The sequence below is a fragment of the Nyctibius grandis genome, chromosome 12, assembly GCF_013368605.1.
Source record: "Nyctibius grandis isolate bNycGra1 chromosome 12, bNycGra1.pri, whole genome shotgun sequence".
Classification (NCBI taxonomy): Eukaryota; Metazoa; Chordata; class Aves; order Nyctibiiformes; family Nyctibiidae; genus Nyctibius; species Nyctibius grandis.
In genome coordinates, this window is record NC_090669.1 from 9,487,554 (window position 1) to 9,509,565 (window position 22,012).

Below are 22,012 nucleotides of genomic sequence, written 5' to 3' on the forward strand. Positions count from 1 at the left end.
AAGTGTGCCAGGCAATCCTCTAACAAGTGTGAGGAGCAGATACTACTGTTAAGGAAAATTCAGCTTCTACCAGTGCTCGAAGATCAGCAATGTCATTCAAATTAGCGAGTGAATTGAGGCCCCAGTGAAAAGTATGAGTAATGTACTGAAGGCATTTTTTAATTGCAAGAAGCTTCTGTTTTCTTGATTGAGCATGAATTCTGAACACAATGCCAGTTACTAAAACCTGTGCTGACTTATGGTCATATTACTGAGCAGATTGATATGTCCTTAGATGTCTAAGTTGTCTTCAGCTACATCTTTATGATGAACCTGTGACTTTATCAACTCCATTGACATGGTTCACTCCTCAAATCAAATAGCTCATGTGTTTGCAAGTTCCTAGACGTCAATTCTGATGCATTTCTTAATTGTTGAGAATGAGGGAGGAACAGGCAAGATGGGTATGTAGTTGATATGGTGATTTGGAATCAATTAACCTCAGTTTTGAAAGTTACAGGCATCTGGAATTAGTTTTAGCTAACAGTAGTTTTCAGTTTTCACTGTGGCTTGTATCCCACCGTGTGGGAAGAAGGAAGGGAAAACTGCAAGTGTTAGAATAGGTTTGTTCATTCCAAGAATCTCCTTGTATGTAGAGGTGTGATTACAGTAAGGAGAACTTGGGTCAAATGCAAATGTCCATTTGTATCTTAATCCAAATATTTTTCACCAAAACTGTAAAATGTTTTGGTCGAAGGTACACCTAAGCTTTTACAAGAACAGAGCAATGCTAGATGCTAGTGTACCTTTTCAGGCTTTCTGAGTGCTCTCCTGGTCTCCCTTTTCAAGTGCCAGAGGCTGACAAGTGAACTAGACTGTTAGGAGACAGAAGAATTTATAAAGTTTCCATTAGTGTTGAGAACAATAGATCATACATTAGGTATCAGTCTTTATTCTAGATAGAGATTAAGCTTGTATTTGCTTGCAGTTCCCATTTCAGGAACTGTAGAATTTTCAGTTCTACAGATTTTTGGAGAAATGGAAGTTTGATACGTTTTGGTTAAAGCTGCATTGTTACAAGTTACTGCCTGTGGTCACTGCAAAACGCCTGGAGACAGATAAAGTCCTTTGCAGGGTTTATACCTTGAACTGAACTGACAGTGCACAGTATGTCAGTGGCCAGCTGAAGATGAGTATAAAGATGATGAACTAATTTTGTTTCCAGATTGTCAGTTTCTAAGTGAGAAGAGCAGTAAGGAGGGATGTAAATAAAGGCAGGTGATGTGAGGGATACTGGAGGAATTGCTTCACATAGACTTATAGCATACTGTTGGGACTGGTTGTCAACTAGCTGCTATGCACTGCCTCCTCATCGGGGTTTGCAAAAGAGGAGACTGAAGGAGGCCAGAACTTCATCCAGGTTTTATGGATAGGCGGATAGAGACTGAGAGGTGAAATGACCTGCTCTTGGTGACCTGATGGACGAGGATGGGGCAGAGATCTCTGTCTCAGGCTCTAACCACTGCCTTGTTGTAGAACAGGCAACGTGTTTTGGGCAAGCAGAGAGTTTCATGACTAACCCCAGTTCTGCAATATGACCATCACTGTTCTCCTTTTTTCTTTCCGGTCATGAACAGTTTTTGTAATTGGAGCATAAGGTCAGTTATAAGACCTTAAGATATGCCTATACTTTGGTCACAGGCTGCTGAGTGATATTTGAACTAGGCTTGAATTAGGGAGGTAGCATATGTGCGTGACCTAGCTGGGGGAACGTGGAGCAAAACACAGTGAATTTAAAAACAAATTGAGTTGTGCTGAGCCATGTGCTAACTTTGGTCTAGTTTTTGCAGCCTGTTTTGTGATAGCAGCATAGACATGTCCAAAGAGCTCCACGGTTGCACACAAAAAGAATTTGCTACCAGCTTGTTTCTGTTTTCCAACCTTTGCTGTTTTGTAACAACGTGCTGCTTATCACAGAGCTGGCTTTAGCACAAGGTTACTCAGGATGGGGACGGGAGTAGGGAGGTCATGTTTTCATTTCTGGGTGAAGCTGTTTGATGGTACAACAGCGTTCCAGGGATGCCATGGGAATACTTGTGGAATAAGTTTTGTGGGGTTGGAGTCAAATTAATAGAAGACTATGAATTGAGCTTCACAGGATCCAAACCTCTAAACTCTTATTTAAAAAACAAACAGATGGAAAAACTCACCAGCAGTAAACCATCACTTATCCAAGGCTTTCTTTGCATGTAGGATTTTGCAAGAATAATGTTCCCCCTGGTCATTGTTGCAGGTTTGCTTAGAGCTGTAATAAAAATGGTAATGATTTTTTTTTACTATTTTTACTCTTTGGGTGTTTTGTTTTTTTGGGAAGGGAGGGTTGAGGGGGCTCTGTTGTGGCATCTATATGGTTGGAGCATGAAATCCTTAACCACTTTTACTAACAGATGAAGGGGCTGATTTACAGCAATCTTGTAATCAGAGTTATCTGCAGAAATATTTTAAATGTTGCTCATTTGCTTATACAAATAAGGATAGGAGGCTGCTTATATCAACCGAGAAATATGTTATGTCTTTTCCTATTTTTGTGTAATGCTTTTTGCTAAATATTAGTTACTTAGTTCTAATGTGATTTCAAATGTATTGTGTGAAGTGTTTAGTGGTGCTATTACAAAATATCCCTCCTCTGTGCTTTCTTAATTGGAGGAAGAAATCTGCCTAAAAATAAAAATCTGCTTCTGAAAGACCGTAAGTCTGTTTTTAACCACACCAAAGGTGACACGTGTAATGTCAAGTACATAGGCAAGAGTTACCATAAAGCTAGAGGCTCTTTTTTGGTATCACCTCTATCATAGCTCGAATCATGGATCTTTAGATGCCTTGAGACAAATATATTGACAATATCTTCAGAGATATAGCTTATCTTTCAGTCACCAGCCAAAAAGCAACAGAAATACAGTATAATTTCTTTTTCTAATCTCTCTCATGTTTCACATGTCATGGTTTTTAATCAGTATGAGTAAAGATGACAGGAGGCAAAATCTCTGACTGTCAAAATTTTGGAAAGCAATGAGCTAATATATTATTCTGTATCATCTTGTTTTAGAAGTATGTCTGTCTGCAGAAGTGGGGAGAGATTGGAAGAAGGGAGTAAACACAGCAGTAACTAAAAATTCAGAAGATCAGAGGTGTTGGTGTTCATTTTGCAGAGTCTGAATACCTACATAGTTAGAGTAACCTAGTGGGAAGGAAACACTCTTGGCTGTAACTGTTATTTTTGTGTACCCCTGTCATTTTTAGGCCAAAGATAAGCCTGAGGAGAGTGGTGCAAAACCTAAGCATGTGCTTAGTAACAGAGGAACCCAAACTGAAAGCAAGAAGCCTCTGGAAGGTATGTACCGCTCCAGGCATGCTGCAAGCTTTGACTCTAGAACGTGTTAGCAGACAAACTGGAAATTAATAGCCTGCTATTTCCCACTACCTGAATTACTCAAGTGTAACTGAGTAACTTTGTCCACCAGTACTGGAAAAATAGAGTTGTCCTCACCTCCTCCACAAGATGATCTGTCCCCTGGATCAAACCCCACAAAACGCTGGAAGGTTGAGAAACTAAAAGCAGCACATTTGGCTGCACGGTTTTTTTTTTGCTTTGGAATTACAGTGAACTGCCGGTGGCAGGGGTGTTGGAACTAGATCATCTTTAAGGTCCCTTCCAACCCAAACCATTCTATGATTCTATGATTCTGTGAATTAGGAGAGCAATACTTGTTCGGAGATGCCACGAAGGCAGTGGCAATATCACGTAACAAACCTAATAAATTCTTTTTGCTTTACTTATCTGAACCAGCCTTCCATCCTCCCCATCTCTGAAAAAGGGACATGTTGACATTGGGAATATCTTTTTTTGACCAGCAAGTTTCACTGCCATGTCAGGGCTAGGTTCCTATTTAGGATGCATCTGTCAGGGCATTGCCCTGTTGCATCCATTATTAATGCCTGTGGAGTTGCAACAGGGGTGAACGTGATGTTAAGCAAGCCCTGTCATGCTGTTGTCTTCGCAAATTGTCAGTGAATCCTTTAAATTATGGGTGATCCCCTTTTTAGCTTCATAATTTAGGAAGTGACAAAAATAAAGCAGGCGGTCACAATTCTGACTCAAAAGCTACACAGGGTTGTGAACTAACCTTGATTGCCTATACATGCTGAATCCTGAGAGAAGTTATCCTAGAAATTTCCACTGTTAATACTCACAACCATTGTCATGAGAAGGTGCTGAAGAACCTCCTTGTCCTTTTGTGGAAAATGGAAGAGGCACTGGCTCAAACCCCAGCATCCCTTGCAGTTGCTCAGTGCATCTCTGCCCCTCTAATCAGGTGGAGGGTGTATCAGGTTCAGGAGGGTCCTATATGGGTCTGCAGTGCCTGAACAACCTGTTATATTTGCCCACAGAGTGATTTCAGATTTTAGATGCAGTGAGCTTGACCCTTCCAGTTTTTTTGTTTGCTTTATGGAAACCCAAGTTCAATCCGTAACACCGCTGGAAAGACAGCAGAGCCGTTAAACCTCTGATTAAGCCATGAGCATTAATAATGGCTGTCTCAAGCCTGCTCGTGCAAGGATTTTAAACCTTGCGGAGGGTTTCTTGCTACCTTTTCAGATGTACGTAACTGCATAGGTTATTTTGAATGGTGGGTTACTTTATTCCCTCTCTGGTTTACTGTCACTTTTGTCAAGGATAGTTTATCAATGACTTATTTTATTCAGAGACAAAAAGTGGGAAAAAGCTGGATGAAAACAAGGGAGCATGTGAGAAGGTGAATGCTTCTAGTGCTGTAGCCCACAAGGCTGACTCCAAACCCCAAGTTAAAGAGAGGACAGCTCAGCAGCAAGCAGTAGAAGGTGCTGGCAAAACACACAGCTCTAAGAGCTGTCAACAGCAAAAGGACGTTGGTGTCAAAGCTTTGAATCACCACAACGGTCTTCCCTTCGTAATTCAAGATCATGTAGGCAACCAAAATGTTCCTGCTAAAGCGCACGATATGGACAGAGCCCCACGCCTAGATGAGTGCCAGAGGCAGCTTGTTCATCAGAAACTCAGAGTGAATGAAAACAAACCTCCATCGTTGACTGCGGCATCCCGGGAAGCTGTGCCCTCCACATCCCGGCCTATATCTGACACAGGGTGTGAAGTGACACATACCAGGTAATGGCCTTGTTGGTAGCTTTCTGTGTGATCTGAAACCATTTCATGTGTTAGAAGGGAAAAAAGGAAAGCCAGGTCATTAAAGGAGGCAGCTCCTGCTGAGGCATGATCCAGGGGAAAAACAGCCATGTAGGATAGGAGTGGTGAGACCTTATAAATGGTTAAGGCAAAAAACTCAAAGCAGCAAGGGCCCTGGGTAAAATTCTGTGAAGTCACGGCGTCAGGGGGCTAGATGTATGGGAGATTTTTTTACGATTGGGACTTCTGTGTATTAGAGATAGAAAGGTGACCGCCCTAGTATAGCTCAAGTAGTTGGACATTTATAAACCACTTGCTGCTTTCTAACTCCTCTGTTTCAATAACTGTGGTGGTGAAAGGAATTTGAGATGTTTACTTGTATATGACAAAATCAAACTACTAGTTTCATTTGCTGTCCTTGGTCTTTTTGTTGGGATTTTTTAATGCCTTGATCACCTAAAGATATGACCAGGTTGTTCATTTATCAGTCTCTATTGGCCTAATCTTTTCTTCATGTAGGTGTTTTGTAATATGTCTTTCATAATCCATTTCCTTTTGAATTATTTATTTAGGATTTGATTTTAATTCCATTTACTTAAATTAAAAAAAAAACACACAACAAAACCCAACAAAAACCCCTAGCAACCAAACCCCAACAGATGGAAATTCTGTGGCAAATTTAACTGCCGTGCCTTCTCTGTCTGGGCTGGTGGATATAAAGTTGTTTGTATGTGTGTATGGATGGGTGATAGGCACACTCACACATACATACATGCACACGTGTGTGTGTGTGTGTGTGTATATATATATATATATATATATGAACTTGGAGATGGGCAGCAGATTCTGAAGCAGCTGGTTGGTTTGGACAGGGGGGTGTCTGAGCCCCAAAGACTTTGGTTTGGGGAGGAGGGAGGCCAACAGATAACTGGAAGGCCGAACCTAGAGTAAACCCCAGGGAAAGCTGCAGCCTTCCTGGACAAGGTACCTATTACACTTCTGTGTGTGAAGTCACATGAGGGTGGTAAATGCCTCTCTAAAATGAATGCAACTTTTAATGAAGTCTGTAAGCCCACGCAGAAGCGTCAAAAGAACATTGTGTTCCCCTGCTTGGAGAAATGCCCAAGAGTCCTGCCGAGTTCAGGCTTGTCCAGATAGCAGTGGAAGTGTTTGCTCAGAGCTGTATTCAGCTGCTCTGATAGCTCACTTCGGTGCAGCTTAGATTCATAGCACAACACGAGGGTGTCAAAGGTGCTGAAAATAAGAATCTTCAGACTCCTGTTATGCAGCAGCAGAAATATTTTCTTTTACAGTATCCTTTGTAATAAGGTCGCTCCACTGAAAGACGCAATAACTTTTGTGAAAATTGGGTACGTTCTCTCCTAGATATCGGAAATTTGCTTTACTTGCTGTTGTATAAAATCTACTTTACAACTTCACAAGTTTCAATTCAGCTTCACTGAAATTAGACTCTGTGCTCGTGACAGTTGGAGCAGTAACAGTTGACTCAAAAATTACCACACGAATGTCTTTTATGGATTTTAAGAGCATAGAGAATTGGTTTTAACCCATATTCTTGTTAGACAACACGAGGAAAAAAATTTATTAAACTTTTCCAGTAGCCAGAATGCCAAGGAAAATAGTATTGATGGAATGAGAGAGTTGACAGAAGTTACATTTTTAACAGAAGGCTGTGGACAGAATGCTGTCCCATCAGAAGACACAAACACAGATGTTTGAGCGTGCAAGTCAGCCAGCTGGAAGAGGACTGGGATGGATGCAAACCTTTGGATTTGTAGAGCTGTATGAGCAGTCAGCCATTTAGATAATCAGCCTGTAATTTGTGAAGGCAATCACTACCCCATTTCTGCCCAGATGAGTGGTATTTTATTAGACCAACTGTAATAGTTGCAAAAAGTGAGTAAGCTTTCAAATGTGGCATTAACACTTTGCAGTGTGAGTCATTTTGTGTTCAGCAGAAGGCAGGCATATACACAGATTAGGACACAGAAAAAGCATCAGCACGCTTTTTTGGTGCTCTTCCCTTAGTGTTGTGAGTATTTCCTAAGAGGATTGATACGGTTAGTTTTCTTTAATACTGTAGAAATCTCTGATTTCAGAAGCTTATCGGTTTTTCTTCCCCCACAAAGTTACAAAGGCAAGGCTAGTCATCTGCATAAAATGTCAACTGTTTGCTCTGCAGGATATCCATTAACGTACATATGACTGAAATGAAAGAAAAGATTGAGATGACCAAGGAAGGAAACTTAAATGATCACAGAAGTAAAAGTCCCAAAGTAAAATCCCCGTCTTCCACACCAGCAGAAGTGAAAGGAGTTGAACAGCTGCCTGACAAACTAAAACTTCAACAGAGTCCTAAAAACACCCGCACTGAGACAAATCAAGAAGTGAAGGGGGACAATAAGCAAAATGAACTTGCACCTCAAACAGGGAAGCAACAGCCGTTACTGAGCAAGCCCAAACCAGGTAAAAAGGCTGAAGAGAAATCAGAATTAAAATACAAGCCTGTAACCTCACAGAATACCTCTGCAGAGGAGCCTACAAAAGGTCTGGGAGGAGAAGTGAAAATCCATCAAGAAACAGCAAAAGCAGAAGAATCCCCAATGGATCCCAGTTCTGAGAGGAGAGAATCTGAGTCTGCATCTTCAGGGGGAAGTGAAAATGATGCCCATCAGTGTATGGGAATGGCACCAGAGAAGGCTACGTCGTTGGAAGCTAGCAAAGAGCTTCCCACACAGGGCGAAATGATCATCGGTAAGTTGCTAACAGTTACTCTTGGAAACTTTACATTGAGATTTTTGTGCTACCTGTGTGTGCTATATACAATATACACTATATATAAAATATATACAATATATGCAATAATAGTTGGAGCAGTGCTTAGTAGACCACCTGTGTCTTACAGTTGAAGAGCATTTACCTAAATGCCATGCGTACCTTTGACTAGGTAAATAACAAGTGAATTAATGTCTATACAAATTCTTTTAATAGTAATTTTCCTTTTAAAATGTGTTTTGGGAAAAAAGTTCCTTTAAAATAAAATCGGGTGAAGTATATGTGTGATGAGAAGTATGAGTAATTTTGAAGAAATCCATTTTGTTTAGATTAAGCATTTATTCCTTAAGATGGAGTGTGCAAACCAGGTGTGCTTTAGCAGCTGTGGGAGAGCAGCAAAATATTGCAGGAAGAGTATATTGCTGTGGTGTTTGTTGTGTTATTTGCCATAGATCTCTTCTTGGTTACTGGGTGAACAGTTGATTGCGTCGTTTCAGGGAGTAATCTCTCCTGGCAGCATAGGTATGTGTGTGTCCCAGAATGTACATACATGGGTAGATGTCCTGACCTGGATCTGGCTTTCTTGGCAGTGGCTGGAGATGAGTGGAATACACATTAAATTGCAGCTTAAGATATCTGGAGATAAACTGTAAAATTGCTTTGAATGGGGGACACCAAAAGTGAGTTTATGGAAGCTTTACCCTAGAAAAATTTGGATGTTAAGTGAATCATGGTTAACTGATTTAGCTTCCCAGGAACTGATTAAATGTAATATTTGTAACGTTAATGTTTGCAGCTTTAACTTGCACATTGCCTGCAAAATTCTTGCTGCTAGGAGAAACTTCCTGATTTTACCAATAACTGTCATTGTTTATCAGTGCTGTGGATTTGTGCTGATCTTTCCAGCTGCCATATAATGATTAAAAGAAGATAAAGTATAATTTTTTCAAACTTCCAGGTATTTTTTTCAGGTGACTTCTTCTGTTAATGCATAAACTAAGATGTTGATCTTCTAAAGGTGTCCAGTGGGTTTACTGTATTAAAAAAACAGGGTTGAGATTCAGGAGGTGGGTTTCTATTCTCAGTTCTGGGCCTTCATTCCTCATCTGTAAAAGGGTGTTAGCAGTAAAAGTCCCTCACTTGGAGTAACAGATTTTGGATATTTTGAGCACCTTCCTTCTTATGGCTAGCTGCAAATGCACTGGTTATTTTGCTCGCATGCCACTCTAAAAATAGGGAAGGAATCGCATGCTTAATGTTATCCAGATACTTTGCTGCTTGTCTGAAATCCAGTAGAAGAAAAAATGATGGCATGGTAGAGGAACACGAAGCAAAGTGAAAAGATGGGCGAGAGGGCAGTGCACTTCATGCTAAAGTTCTGTTTTAAGAGTGTGCGTGAGCAGCTTATCAGCAGCAGTCTGAGGCTGGCTTGGCTGGGCGTTTGTGTTGGCTCCCGGTGTTTCTCCCTCAGAGCCCCGCAGCCACAGAAGCACTGAGGGCTGTGGTAGGGGAGGAGCTGTGTGCGTGTGCATTTGTGGTCCTGGCTCTGCGTCAGCAATGCCTGTCTGAGAAACTGGGATCATCCTTTGAGGAACAGTGATGCTGAAGGTGGGGAGAGCACAAGAGTGTGGTTTTGTGGAGCTGTGGATACTGGGAGCCCAGAAGGCAGTTGAGACTTCTTATTACACTTAGCAAACGCAACGAGGTGATGTGCATGTCCTGTGGATTGAAATCGTTGGTGTGAGGGAGGTGAAATGGAGTGCAGTGATGTGTGCAGAAACATCTCATTGACCAGCTTGTCTCCTCTTTAGATGACAGCCCTTCTCCTCCAGCTCCTTTTGAACATCGCATAGTGAGTGTCAAGCAAACAGAGCTGACAATGTGCTACTCAGTGTGTCATCACGAAGTACTGGGGGGGTAAGTCACCAGGTCCCTAAAGCTGTACTTCTGGTGGTGGCTAAGGCATGGAGAAATGCAGTTAGCTGGAGAGCTAGAGCTATCTTCTTCAGACGACTCCAAGGTGTGCGTGGGTGGGGTGTCTACAAGCTCGCTGCAGCCAGAGTGAGCAGGTTCATCCTTGAGACCTTTTGGGCTGTCATAGTTGGTGGGCTCCTTGTATCAACCTCCTGTCGATTTTTGGGGGGTGTGTGGGGTCATCACCTTAGATGACTGGTTTCTGCCCCAGTTCCATTTTCAGGTACCTGACTGTGATCTTGGATGACTGTTTTTTGCATTTGTTGTAATAATCCTGGCCACAGCTGGTGTCATGAGAAAAACCTGTAACCTTCAGGCAGTCAGATTCAGAGCATTTGAAGTCAGCAAAGCCCATTAGGTCAGGCAGCTTCCAAAATCTTTTTTCCGTGCTGAACTGCACGTTAAAGAAAATTAAGGGAGAAGTTATAATTATTTCGACCTTATGCTTAGTTTTCACTCATAGGAAGTCTGCAGCTGCTTCAGTCTTTGTATTCTCGTATCCTTACTTATCTGACAAGATGATTTGATTTACAGGCTGATCCAAGTACAAATATGGCTTAATAAGTATAAGCTTGATGATGCAATAGCAGAAAGATGGTGTTTAGAAATCATCCCAAGGGGCATTAACGTATCTGAGTAACATGGGGGAGAATTTACAACACGCAAGAAATGCAGTCTGTGGAGTAGCTACGGTTACTGGTCTTATAGTCATTTAAAAAGTTATGAGATCAGGACAGAAATATCCTTGTTAATATACCCACTAACGCATCACTGAAGGACAGCAAGCGGGTAGAGTTACAGAACCGAAAAAGAATATCATCAGGTCATCATACCGCAGTGAAATGTAGTAATACGAAGGGGGCATAATATTTTAATGTAAGGATTGAACAACTGTCTGGAAAGATAAAACTAATCCTTCATAAGCTGAGAGAAAGAGGAGATTCATGCTGCTGGCCACCTGATGCTGTTCACTTTGTACTGCGCTATTTTTAATCAACGATAAGAATAGTTGTATGAAAAGTTTCTGCGGTGAGCTGCGTTAAGCCGGTTTCCCATCTTTTGTTTGGTATCAACAGGGGCCGTTTCGGGCAAGTTCACAAGTGCACGGAACTGTCAACTGGTCTCAACCTGGCAGCCAAGATCATAAAAGTGAAAGGAGCAAAAGAGAGGGTAACTATGTTGCTGTGAACCCGAGTGAGCACACGCTAAACCTGGCCTTATTGCAAGCACCTTAACACCCCTTCCCTGAATCAGCCCGTAAGAGGCAACTTGTCGTTGGGTAGTATCAAAAACTGTAAAATTCGTCTTAGTAAGTAGCAGCTTGGACTTTATATGACTGTTTGTCATCTCCCATGTTTGTGATTAAACCTCCTGTCCCCGTGAGACCTGTGGCATAGCTGTTATTGGGTTTTACGAAAAATGGTATTTGAATAGATTGGAACTTAAAGAGCATATTTTGCTCATTTTTTGTTAATTTATTATTTTTTCAGGAGGAAGTAAAAAATGAAATTAACGTCATGAACCAATTGAATCATGTGAATCTGATCCAGCTTTATGATGCTTTTGAAGCCAAAAATAATATCACTCTGATCATGGAATAGTAAGTTTAAATGATCTCAGTTGTGAGGTGTTTGGGTTTTCTTACGTTGCTAAAGGAAATAGGGAATGATAATTCTGAGGTGTGAAAAAGACTTGGGTGGTTTCCCAGCCTAAAAGAGAGTTGATTTCACTTTCAGAAGGAAAAAAAAAGTGCTTTAAAGGTAATTTCTTCAGGTTAAAAATGATATATTTGGCAAGATTACAGTTTAAACAAATGGTAAAAAAGGCAGCTATCTTCAACAGTATGAACAAAATTACAAGATTGTTAATGAACAGAACTTCACTATCGTTCGTTTTTCATTTAAGTTTAACTCACAGGCCCCAACATTGTCCCTAGCTTACCAAATTACATTAAAGTGTTGTGGGGAAATAACATCTCATCTGAGGGAGAGAGTGAGGGCGAGAGACCCAGACAAGAGGAGGAATGAGGTGTTTTAAGTACAATTAGAAAAGACATGGAGAAGGTAGGAAGGTGATTAATTATATGCATGGTCTGCCTCTTTTGAATAATTTAAGGATTAATAAAAATGCTTCCCCATTTGCAGCTAAATAAGAATTTTGATATATATCAAATATGGAATTCGCAGAAGGGAGATTTCATGATGTACACCTGCTGCCTTTTCTGTGTACTGGCATATTGCTTTACAAAAATGTGAAGTGTTGTAACCTAAAAACTGAGTTTCTGCTACAGAGCTAATTGTTAATGACATGAAAGAAAAAAGAATACAAAATTAAATAGCAAATATAAATACGATAAGACATTTAAAATGTGTATATTGAAATTAATACCTGAAGTTTTTACCTTGCAGAACCTCACCAAAACTCTATGTCTGATGTAATTTTCTCTTAATTTCTGTGCAGAATTAAGTCCAATTGTCAGCTCATGTAAAATAACTTTTAGTTTGAGAAGTTTCATTTAGTAAATTTTATAGGTTGAAGACTTATTTTCTCTAGACTAATAAGATGAGCGAATAATAGATACTTTGGTACTCCCTGTAGGTTCTCCAGGTCCCCATCGGATCACCAGGTGGTGTGGGTTTGGGTTTGACATACATTCACTCCCTCAAATGTTAGCGACAACTTTTCCGTGTTTTAATTTAGATTGGTACTTAATTTCACACTCAGAAATGTCTCTTGAAGTCATTGAGACTACTGATACACTTTATATTGGATATGTTGTTAGGACTCTTGCTAAATTAGAGAGCCTAAGTTCCCAACTTGGAAATAAATGGAGCTAACGAGGAATTTTAGGGTTTTTAACACTTTTCTGTGTCAAAATTTTAGTCTTGATGGTGGTGAATTATTCGACCGTATCACAGATGAAAACTACAATCTAACTGAGTTGGACGCAATCCTATTTACCAAACAGATTTGTGAAGGAGTCCACTACTTGCACCAGCATTATATTCTCCATTTAGATCTGAAGGTCAGTAGTTCATACTCTTTGCCCTTTAGCGATGCTATGGTTTGGACCACCACAGGCTCTTGAGTTATTTCTCATTTCATGGACTTATGTCATAAAGAAATAGACTTACTTAATTCAATAGCCACAATGAACGGAGCTCTAGACATTCATGACTTTTTTTTCAATGTCTATTTGGTAGCTTGCTTAGAATAGTGAAATGAACAGGATTCTGTGCTTTGCCACTCTTAAATCAGAAGCTTTTCATTCTGTGTGGAATTAAACAATGCCCTTTTGTCATCAATGAAAAACACCCAAAACCCTCTTTGACTAGAAATGCCTCCAGTCTTCCCTCTGCTTCCCCCTGCCCCCTTGTAACTGTGTTCAAATACCTATTCGGTCATCTTCCTATTGTTTGTGCTTTTTACTGCCTGGAACTGAACTGCAATAAAATGACAATGTCATCCTCATGGCCCCTTAATAACTGATCTTTTTGAACAGAAATACCAACTGATTTTTTTTCTGCTTGTTTATACAGCACCTTACACAAATGATATTAGACCTGGTTGGCCTGTAGACAGTTCTGCAGTTGTAGTAAGTTTGGACACCATCATCCCCCTCATCCCCACCTTGAAAAACATTTTAATTGGAAAAAATAAATTTTTGCCTTCTTGGGCAAACCAAAGGATGCATTTACCTGTTTCTTGTGGCTTTTCATGGAGTTACTTTTATATTTAAGGAATAAATCCAGTGGGTAAGCCTTAACCATCAGACTGACTCTACTGTTTTACACAGGGGGGGCCTTTCCATTTCAAAATCTAGTTGTCATCTCCGGTGAAATATAGGAATATTGTTATACAGGAACAGAAGTTAAACTTCTTTATGAGAGGTCCAAAACCAAACCTTTCACTAACTCAGTATGCCAGTCAAATCCTTCTCTCCCGTGATAGGAATAGAAGAAGTATTATATTCAATATTATCATTAAAATCCCTGAGATTTTTATACTCTTTTGCTAGATCTCTCTCTCAAACAGTCATACATTTAACTCAAAATACCCTCTTCTCTTTTTATAGCCTGAAAATATACTATGTGTAAGTCGCACGGGAAACCAGATTAAAATTATTGATTTTGGATTAGCAAGGAGGTAAGAGAGTTCAGTTATGAATTTATTTTAAAAACCAAAACAAACCCACAAACTTCTAACGTGATTTTGGTTGTTCTTTGGGGGGTTTTAATGCATTTTGGTGGCTCTAAAGTAATTCTGCTCTGTGAATGAGCTAAGCAGTATGCTGCTGCAGGCATGAGTTTGCTGCTGTGTGCATTAATTATCTAATTACTTTTTCAAATAACATTTCTGTTCGATAAAGCTATACTGCTGTTCTAATTATCTCAAAATTATTCCCCATGTAGAGCTTTTACTCTAGGGACTCCATGCAGGCTCATAGAGACTTACTAACTGCTGGGTTTTATTGTGCAAGTTCTAGTTGTGGAAATTATCTGCTAAACTCTTTGTGTAGATAAGTTGATTGAAGAAAAAAAAAAAGCATGTTTGAGCCATCCCATGTGAAGCAGGAAACCCTCAGAGAAATATGGACTTTTCTCCATTCTTTTACTTTGCTCGCATGAGTTTGTTAAGGGAAAGCTGCAAGAGCATGAGTTAGGTCCCCTAGAAATAAAAAGGAATTACTCCTGTTAGTATGACAGGCAAGAATGTCAAAATTTGCGTATGTAAGTATCTGTCCAAGGACTTTTTTCTTTTAGAAGTACTTTATGAAAACAGAAATGGATATATTGAGGGTTTGTTTGGGTTTTTTTTAAATTGGGAGGGTAAAGATGCAAACTTCTACTAAAGCATTTTGAAAACAAGATCTTCCAGGAAACAGAGACGTAAAAGCAATGCTTTAATGGTTTGTTCTGTCGGTACACGTGTAACTCCAGCTGCCATCAGTGACAATTATTACTAGTTCAGTTCTGTAACCTTTCTCTTTGAAGCAACAGAACAGAATAATTTTCTCCCTCTCTGGGATCACTGTTTAACTTGTTACCAAGCCCAAATAATCCTATTCAGAGTCCCACCTTAGCAATCATATTGTGCTTATATCTGTTATACAGACCTTTATCCTGAGCTGTAGCAAATGTTCTCCAAACCCGTTTTAATGGAAGCTGCTTTATTTGTTTTATGCTGGACAACATCTGCCAGAAAGCATCCTGCGGAGCCTGGCAGAGAGTAAAGCTGCTATTGCTCTGTTGGGGAGGCCTTTGCAGGTTTTATTGCCCTTGGTCTTCCTTCTGGTTTTGCCCTGGCAAAGGAATAGCTGATGGTGTATTCACCTAAGTCACAGCAAAATTCAAAATTTTTTTTTGAAGACCTTAATGCTGTCCTGATTGCCTGGGTGAGTCTGCTATGTTCACTCTGCCATGCCTTGATTTTAACAAATGTGAGATGTGTTCCCCAGCTTGCTCTCAGCAGTGATGTCTCTCTCTTTCCTGTGAAGGTACAAACCTCGTGAGAAACTGAAGGTCAATTTTGGAACTCCAGAGTTCTTGGCTCCTGAAGTGGTCAACTATGACTTTGTTTCCTTCCCAACAGACATGTGGAGTGTAGGCGTCATCACGTATATGTTGTGAGTAACCCTGTGAGGGGTCGTGGTGATGGTGCCAAAGGCTCTTGCAAGAGCATGCCAGTGGAGGGTATCAGCTGAGCGGGGATGCAGCAACCACTGAGCCCACCTGGCTGTGATTCCTCCTAATTCGTTCTTTTAAAAAACCCAACCTTTAATGCAAAGGCACCTTGCTGTGCATACAAAGTCTCTAAACAACAAATAATCCTTTTGATAAATATGTAAATGTTGTTCTCCCTTACCACCTGATTTAGCAAGGTAAAATGGGTCAGGTCTTTTTTTTACTTGGAATAGTTGCCCAAAGCATGTCAGAATTTTCAATTTGATTGCATTCTTGAGGACTTGAATTAATTTTCAAATTTGTAATCTGATCATTTTAGTAGCTTGGACTTGGTGTGCATCTGCACAGAGGAATTAAATGTTGGGTGTTAGCCCATGGGTCTAAAAAATGTCATTTCACAAATAGGACTACAACTTTTCTGTGGTATCTGGATGGCGGCCATGGACAGCTTGTCTGTCCAAAGTGTCTGCCTTCTGATGAGCTGACTTAGCATCCCAGAATCTTTCACAGCTGCTTTCTGTGAACGTGATACATTTCTGATTTAAATTTGTGTTAGCCAAAACCCAACTGAATGAAGTAATAAATGACTGAAGCAATAAATCTGGGCTTAGAGACTAACTGAAAAAAAGTATGCTATTGTTCAGAATTCTGTTTAATTCAAGCCAAATATGGATATGGGCCTTGATTTAGGAAAGCTCTTGAGTCCCCCCTAGCTTTCCTAGCTGGGAAAGCACTGAAGTATGTACCTAGATCCCCACTGAATTAATTTCCTTGGGGATCTATTAACAGTGCTCCCTGCCGCAGCTGAGTGAACTGCTAGAGAGTAACACTAACATTACAATGCTTTATTGCTCCAAATTGTTGGCTTATCTTGGCAGGTGTTGAGAAAAGGAACCCTCCATAGCTGAGAGTCTTTCCTCTCCATAAGCTAAACAACACTTACAAAGCAGAGGATTCACAGAAGGAAAAATGCATCTTGCATATAATAACTACTCATCTCCCTTCCATTCTTTCTTTTTTTTTAAGGCTGAGTGGCCTGTCCCCATTCCTGGGAGAAACTGATGCTGAGACAATGAATTATGTAGTCAATTGCAGCTGGGATTTTGATGCAGAAGCATTTGAACAGCTGTCGGAGGAAGCTAAGGACTTTATTTCCAGACTACTTGTGAAGGAGAAAAGGTACCTCTTTCTCTGATCGTGAGGATGGTAGCACCTAATGACATTGATTTCCTCCTGTTTGGATTGCAGCCAACAATGAGAACTTAATACATGACATTTTTGTATGCTGTATCTGTGCTTGCTGGGCAGTTCATCAGTGATTCAAAATCCCCTATTTAACAAGAAAATGTCTGTGTACTGTGACTGAAGAAAGCTGCTTTTCATAGTAGCATCAATACAGGCAGAACAGGGGAAATCTGGAAGGATTTGCTGTGTAGGAATTGTCTTTAGTTTTCCTTTTCTGAGCAAAAGCTATTTCTATTGTTACTTTGGATTCTCACAAGCCCTGACACAAATTGTAAAAATGTCTCTTGAATGCCATGGAGGATAAATAGAAGCTGCAGCTGTGGAAATGTGCATTGTTCTCTTCTAAAGTGGTCTACATGCATTTGGTAGATATTAAGGAGCATTTGGGACTTAACTCTGCGTGTGGCTTCTCAGTCTCGGCTCCACTGAAATAAATAGTGACTGCACATATGAAACAACAGGAGAGAATGAGGATGATATTGATGTCACACCATGGCTGTGGGGTTGGGTATGTGAGTAGAGAATTCTTTCTCTTGCTGAGTAGTTTTACTAATCAAAACAGGAAATGATGCAGACAGTAAAACACAATGTGTGTTCGAGGGGAATTCAAAGGAGTGCTTAGAATATGAACAACTTCCAGATCATTACCTAAATCAGACAAATCAGTTCTTGTACTAATTACATTTTGAACAATAATTCATATGAAAAGCTAAGAATACACTGAACTTTAGCATACTGCCAGCAGGAGACAACAAAAGGTTTTTTCTCAGACTGTGATGATGATTTGCTGAGACTGTAAACTTTGCTTTGGAGTCTTCCATTTTTCTGTGCAATGGGGACTCCAGAGGGACACTATGCAAAGCCTGGATAGAAGCTGTGAATGAAATGACTATGCAAGAAGAGGGTGTTGTCAGTGAGATGCAAAGAGCAACGATTAGTTGGCCCAGTTGTTCACAAGGTATATGGACAGCCTCTGCTCTCCTACGGACTAGGCACCTTTGCCATGCTGGGACACTAGGTCTGGCCTTGTGCAAGATCTGTACCTACCTCCCTGACTACTGAAATTAGCTGTGAGCAGGCAGGAGTCGTCTTTTCATCATCATCTCAGTGATAGCTCAGACAAAGCTCAGGATTTAGGCATAGGCTTTTTTTTAAAAAAAAGGCAAATTAAATGTTTTTTCCCCAATGCCTCTCCCCCAAAATTTCTTCTATTACCATATATTTCTCAAAGCTTTTTGGATAGGCCTTCACATCTGGGCCCATTCTCGAATGTCAGGATATAATGTATGCTTGGCTTGATGCAAGTTTAGGGTGAATAGACAATTGTGCTTTTTAAATGTGAGGCACAGAATAAGCCTGCACTATCAAGACAGACAGATAATACCACAAACATTATTTTTCTGTAGGTACTGATTCTCTTATCTTAGTGAAGTTCTGCATTCACATAACAAAATGATGCATAAACTGATGAACTTGTACAGCTGCTTCTTCACAGAAAAACCACCCCATACCAAACCCTGAAAAGGGAAAATACAGTATTTAACCACATCTCGCTCAACCCACTGCAGACCCACCAGCAGCTTTTCACACCACTCACCTCTTACACTGAAGAGTGCAGGATGTCATTAGGATCCTGTGCAGTGGGATGAACAGCATCTCAAGAAGCATCTCCACTCACTTGTGTTGGTTCATTAAAAGCAGCTTCTTTATCAATAATATTGAGGAGCACAGGGCACTGAGAAAATGGCAATGAGGGCAGCTCGATTTACATGTCAAATTTCCTCTCCCGCAGCTGCCGAATGAGTGCCACGCAGTGTCTGAAGCACGAGTGGTTAAACAATCTACCCGCCAAAGCCAAGAAGTTCAAGCTTCGCCTGAAGTCCCAGTTGTTGCTGCAGAGTTATATGGCTCACAGAAAATGGAAGGTAAATAGACAAAGTCTGGAAAATCTACTTCCAGAGGGAAAATCAGCTCAACACAGGCAGAGCCGTTCCCTCCTTTTTTGTATGTTGGCTCACTTCTGCCCACAGGCTTCTTTCTTGTAAATATGAGTTTGGGCAGTCTATTTTCAGTTGTAAATTAAGCTTTTTCTCCTGCAGAATGATATTGTTCTATTTTTAACAAGTTTGGTTTCAATTTTTACTCCTTATGATTGGTGTTTAGAAGTGTTACCTTTTTTTTTTCTTTAAAAGTTCAGACTTCAGATGTTACTTAGCTTAGATTAAATGTTCTTTCTCTTCATATTGGAGAGATTTTTTCCATTGACAACAGTTGCATTGTTCTGTTGTCACTATGGAGTAGGGATACAACACAGAGCAGTTTTGTGCCTCCCATTGCAGAGAGAAGTGTGGGAGAGAGAAAAAATTATGGATTTACCAAGAAAAATCCATGTTGCACTCACACTTCAACTGTTCTGTTTTGTTCACAGAAACATTTTTATGTGGTGGCTGCTGCTAACAGGCTGAAGAGATTTCAGAGTATGTCTGTCAAGCTTGCATAAGCTTGTATGAAGCATCTACCACTCTTGGAGATGGACATGAAGCCACGGAAGAAGGACTCTTCAATAATTTCGATTCCTTTGTTTTATAACATAAGGTTTTGTGTCTGTCCTCCTTAAATATTATGTGTGTTAGTGCTAAGGTTCCAGGAGTGCGTCAAGGCAGAGGCACTGAAATAATTTCTAAAAGCAGAAGCTACCTTGTTTGTTTTTACAAGTTTTTAGTTGTTGTACATAGTGATGGAAAAACATGGCTGTTATTGGGGCTGACTTCTCGCTGAAGGCTTTGATTCTGGAGAGTATTGTTGGTGTGTTTACACAGGAAAACATCTTGTCAGTCTTCTGTTTTCTCACACCAAGCAAAGATCTCTGAAGACTTTCTTCACAACTGGTGTATGTAATCAGTTTTAGAGCACTGCCAGAACAGTGGCACAATTTTTCCCTCAGGTGTTTGTTACTTAGAACAAAAGATATCAGATACCCTTCTTTTCTTCTACAACTTTTCCAAGAAGATTAATTTTTTCCCCCCAAACATGATGATGATTCAGTGCAACTACTCAGAGTTGAATGGTTTTGGTTTGTCGGTTTTTGGTTTTTTTTTTAATTCTACTCTGTCCTTTAAAAAAATAGTCCCTGCATAATTAGGAAATATGAGGAATCCTGGTTTGAAGCAACTTAAGTCAGTTGGTCCATTGCTGCTTTTTCGTATGGTGAATTGAATTGAGCTGATTGATTGAACTTTTGGAAGGAGACAAGTGCAACTGCCACAAATAAAAATCACCTAATGACCATTGGGTCTATGCAAAAAGATCTCATTTTGTCCAGAAGAGATTTCCAGACATTGTTTTATATGTATTTAAAACTTGTAAGTGCTTCTCAGCACTGTGACTGCAGTGTGACTGCAGCCCTTAATTTTGTAAGTTTTTTTTGTGAGGATTTTTTTGTCTCTCTGACAATTTTAATGAAGTCTGAGAAGTTGATATGGTGTGATAATGCAAAATAGGCTTTACTGCTGTTCAGTGGCAGGGAAACTGTGTACTGCCAGACTGCCTTTAGCCCAGTTATGAGGTTGAAGCCCTTTTTTCCCCCACTTTTCTCTTTAACATTAAACATTTTCTTCACAGTACTAACTTATTTCGGATTTTAAACTTTTTCCTGATGTATAAAGAGTTGGAGCCACTTACAATCTCTCAGCTAAAAGCATAACATTATTTATTAAACCTGTGGTTTCCTTCATTCCTCTTCTAGATTCTGCAAAACTCAGTGTGAGCTGAATGGGCTCTTAGGAAAAATAGAAACTAATACTACTAAAACTAGCTTTCAAGCAAAGGCATCAAACTACTGTAAAGCTCCCTTTAACTTTATGGATTTTCACGTCCACTGAATTAGCAAAAGTGTTGGTTGCTAATAAAGAAGTTTGTAAGACTGGCTTACCGTAGTCTAGTTATCTTTTCTACTCTAGTGCTTCTCACTTTGCATAGTCCTGAATTCTGGACTTCTCCAGCATTTCCAGAATTGAGACAGAGAAGAATTGTTAAAATCAAGTGAAATAATCTTGATAATGTATCACCTTCTGTGAAGGCCCACTTTTGTTCATGTTTTCCTTCCACAGTGGTTCTGCATGCTAAACGTGATTATATTCATTGGTCTGTATATTTCTGAATTAATAATAAATTCCATTAAAGCGGAACAAGCCTATTCCTTAGTTTTGGTTTAAACTCCCCCACCAATCAAACCTGAAAGCATCTTTAAGCAGGTCTTAGCAACAGAATGCTAATGTAGGAGGTTGGATTCTCTCCCAATCTGAGGACCCTCTGCTACATATTGGATCAGACTTTAAATGGCAGACATTTTCTTATTAATTATCCAATATTTTCTCCGCACATCAGGCATATGTTTGGAGTCTGTTCTCCAACAGTTACTATTACATTTCAGAACTCTCATCTGGAATGAAATTAGCTCTTGCTCATTAACGTTGGCTTCAAGTGATTTCCTTTTTTACGCATTAGGAAGAGAAGTGAAAGGAAAACAGGCAGTAAGTTTTAACACATGGATGCTTTCCGCTGTCTTGTACATATTTACTCTCCATTTTCTACAAAGAGAAGGTGCATCTGGCCAGCAGGAATACCATTTTGTCCCTAATAGAACGAAATCCCTTTAGATTCAGCAGCCACCCCACAGTTCCGCAGTACAGTCAAATCCACCTCTGCAGCCTTATGGGTCCTGTGCAACTTGCTTTGGGGTCTACAGAAAGCTAAAAGGATGAACTACAGGGGAGCTGTGAGTCACTGGAACAGGAAGCATGACAAAAAGAACTGGCCCCATACACTGATATCTAAAGCAGTTAATGATATCAACTATCATAGTCCTAGTGCCATCAGTGTCACTGAGGTAAGCAGGGAGCATGCACAGCAGCGAGGCATTTGGCAAGCCATTAAAATACCATTGAGAAGAAGCTCAGGTGGGGACACGGTTTCAAATCCAAGTGCTCAGATATGAGAAGTTGCCTCTAAGACATACAGGGCAGGGCACTCTCCTTCCCTAAATTTATGACTGCGATCTGCAAAAAGCGTGTATTGCCCAGACAAGATCCTTGTCCCCTGGACATCTTCCTTC

The 22,012-nt window shown here is 40.2% G+C and overlaps 1 protein-coding gene across 2 annotated transcripts in view; it reads left to right on the forward strand.

The window, feature by feature from the left end:
- Positions 1–21,089, forward strand: part of MYLK3 (myosin light chain kinase 3) — a 34,778-nt gene extending 13,689 nt beyond the window's left edge. The window contains exons 2-13 of one of the 2 annotated variants that reach the window (XM_068411167.1): positions 3,280–3,370; positions 4,744–5,182; positions 7,404–7,975; positions 9,808–9,913; positions 11,047–11,140; positions 11,461–11,570; positions 12,854–12,995; positions 14,046–14,116; positions 15,468–15,596; positions 16,681–16,833; positions 18,692–18,824; positions 19,328–21,089. In XM_068411167.1, coding sequence (XP_068267268.1) covers positions 3,280–3,370; positions 4,744–5,182; positions 7,404–7,975; positions 9,808–9,913; positions 11,047–11,140; positions 11,461–11,570; positions 12,854–12,995; positions 14,046–14,116; positions 15,468–15,596; positions 16,681–16,833; positions 18,692–18,824; positions 19,328–19,399 — 2,112 coding nt within the window. In that variant the 3' untranslated portion in view covers positions 19,400–21,089. The remainder of the gene's footprint in view (positions 1–3,279; positions 3,371–4,743; positions 5,183–7,403; positions 7,976–9,807; positions 9,914–11,046; positions 11,141–11,460; positions 11,571–12,853; positions 12,996–14,045; positions 14,117–15,467; positions 15,597–16,680; positions 16,834–18,691; positions 18,825–19,327) is intronic. The other variant, XM_068411169.1, reaches the window with a different exon arrangement.
- The last annotated feature ends 923 nt before the right edge of the window (positions 21,090–22,012 follow it).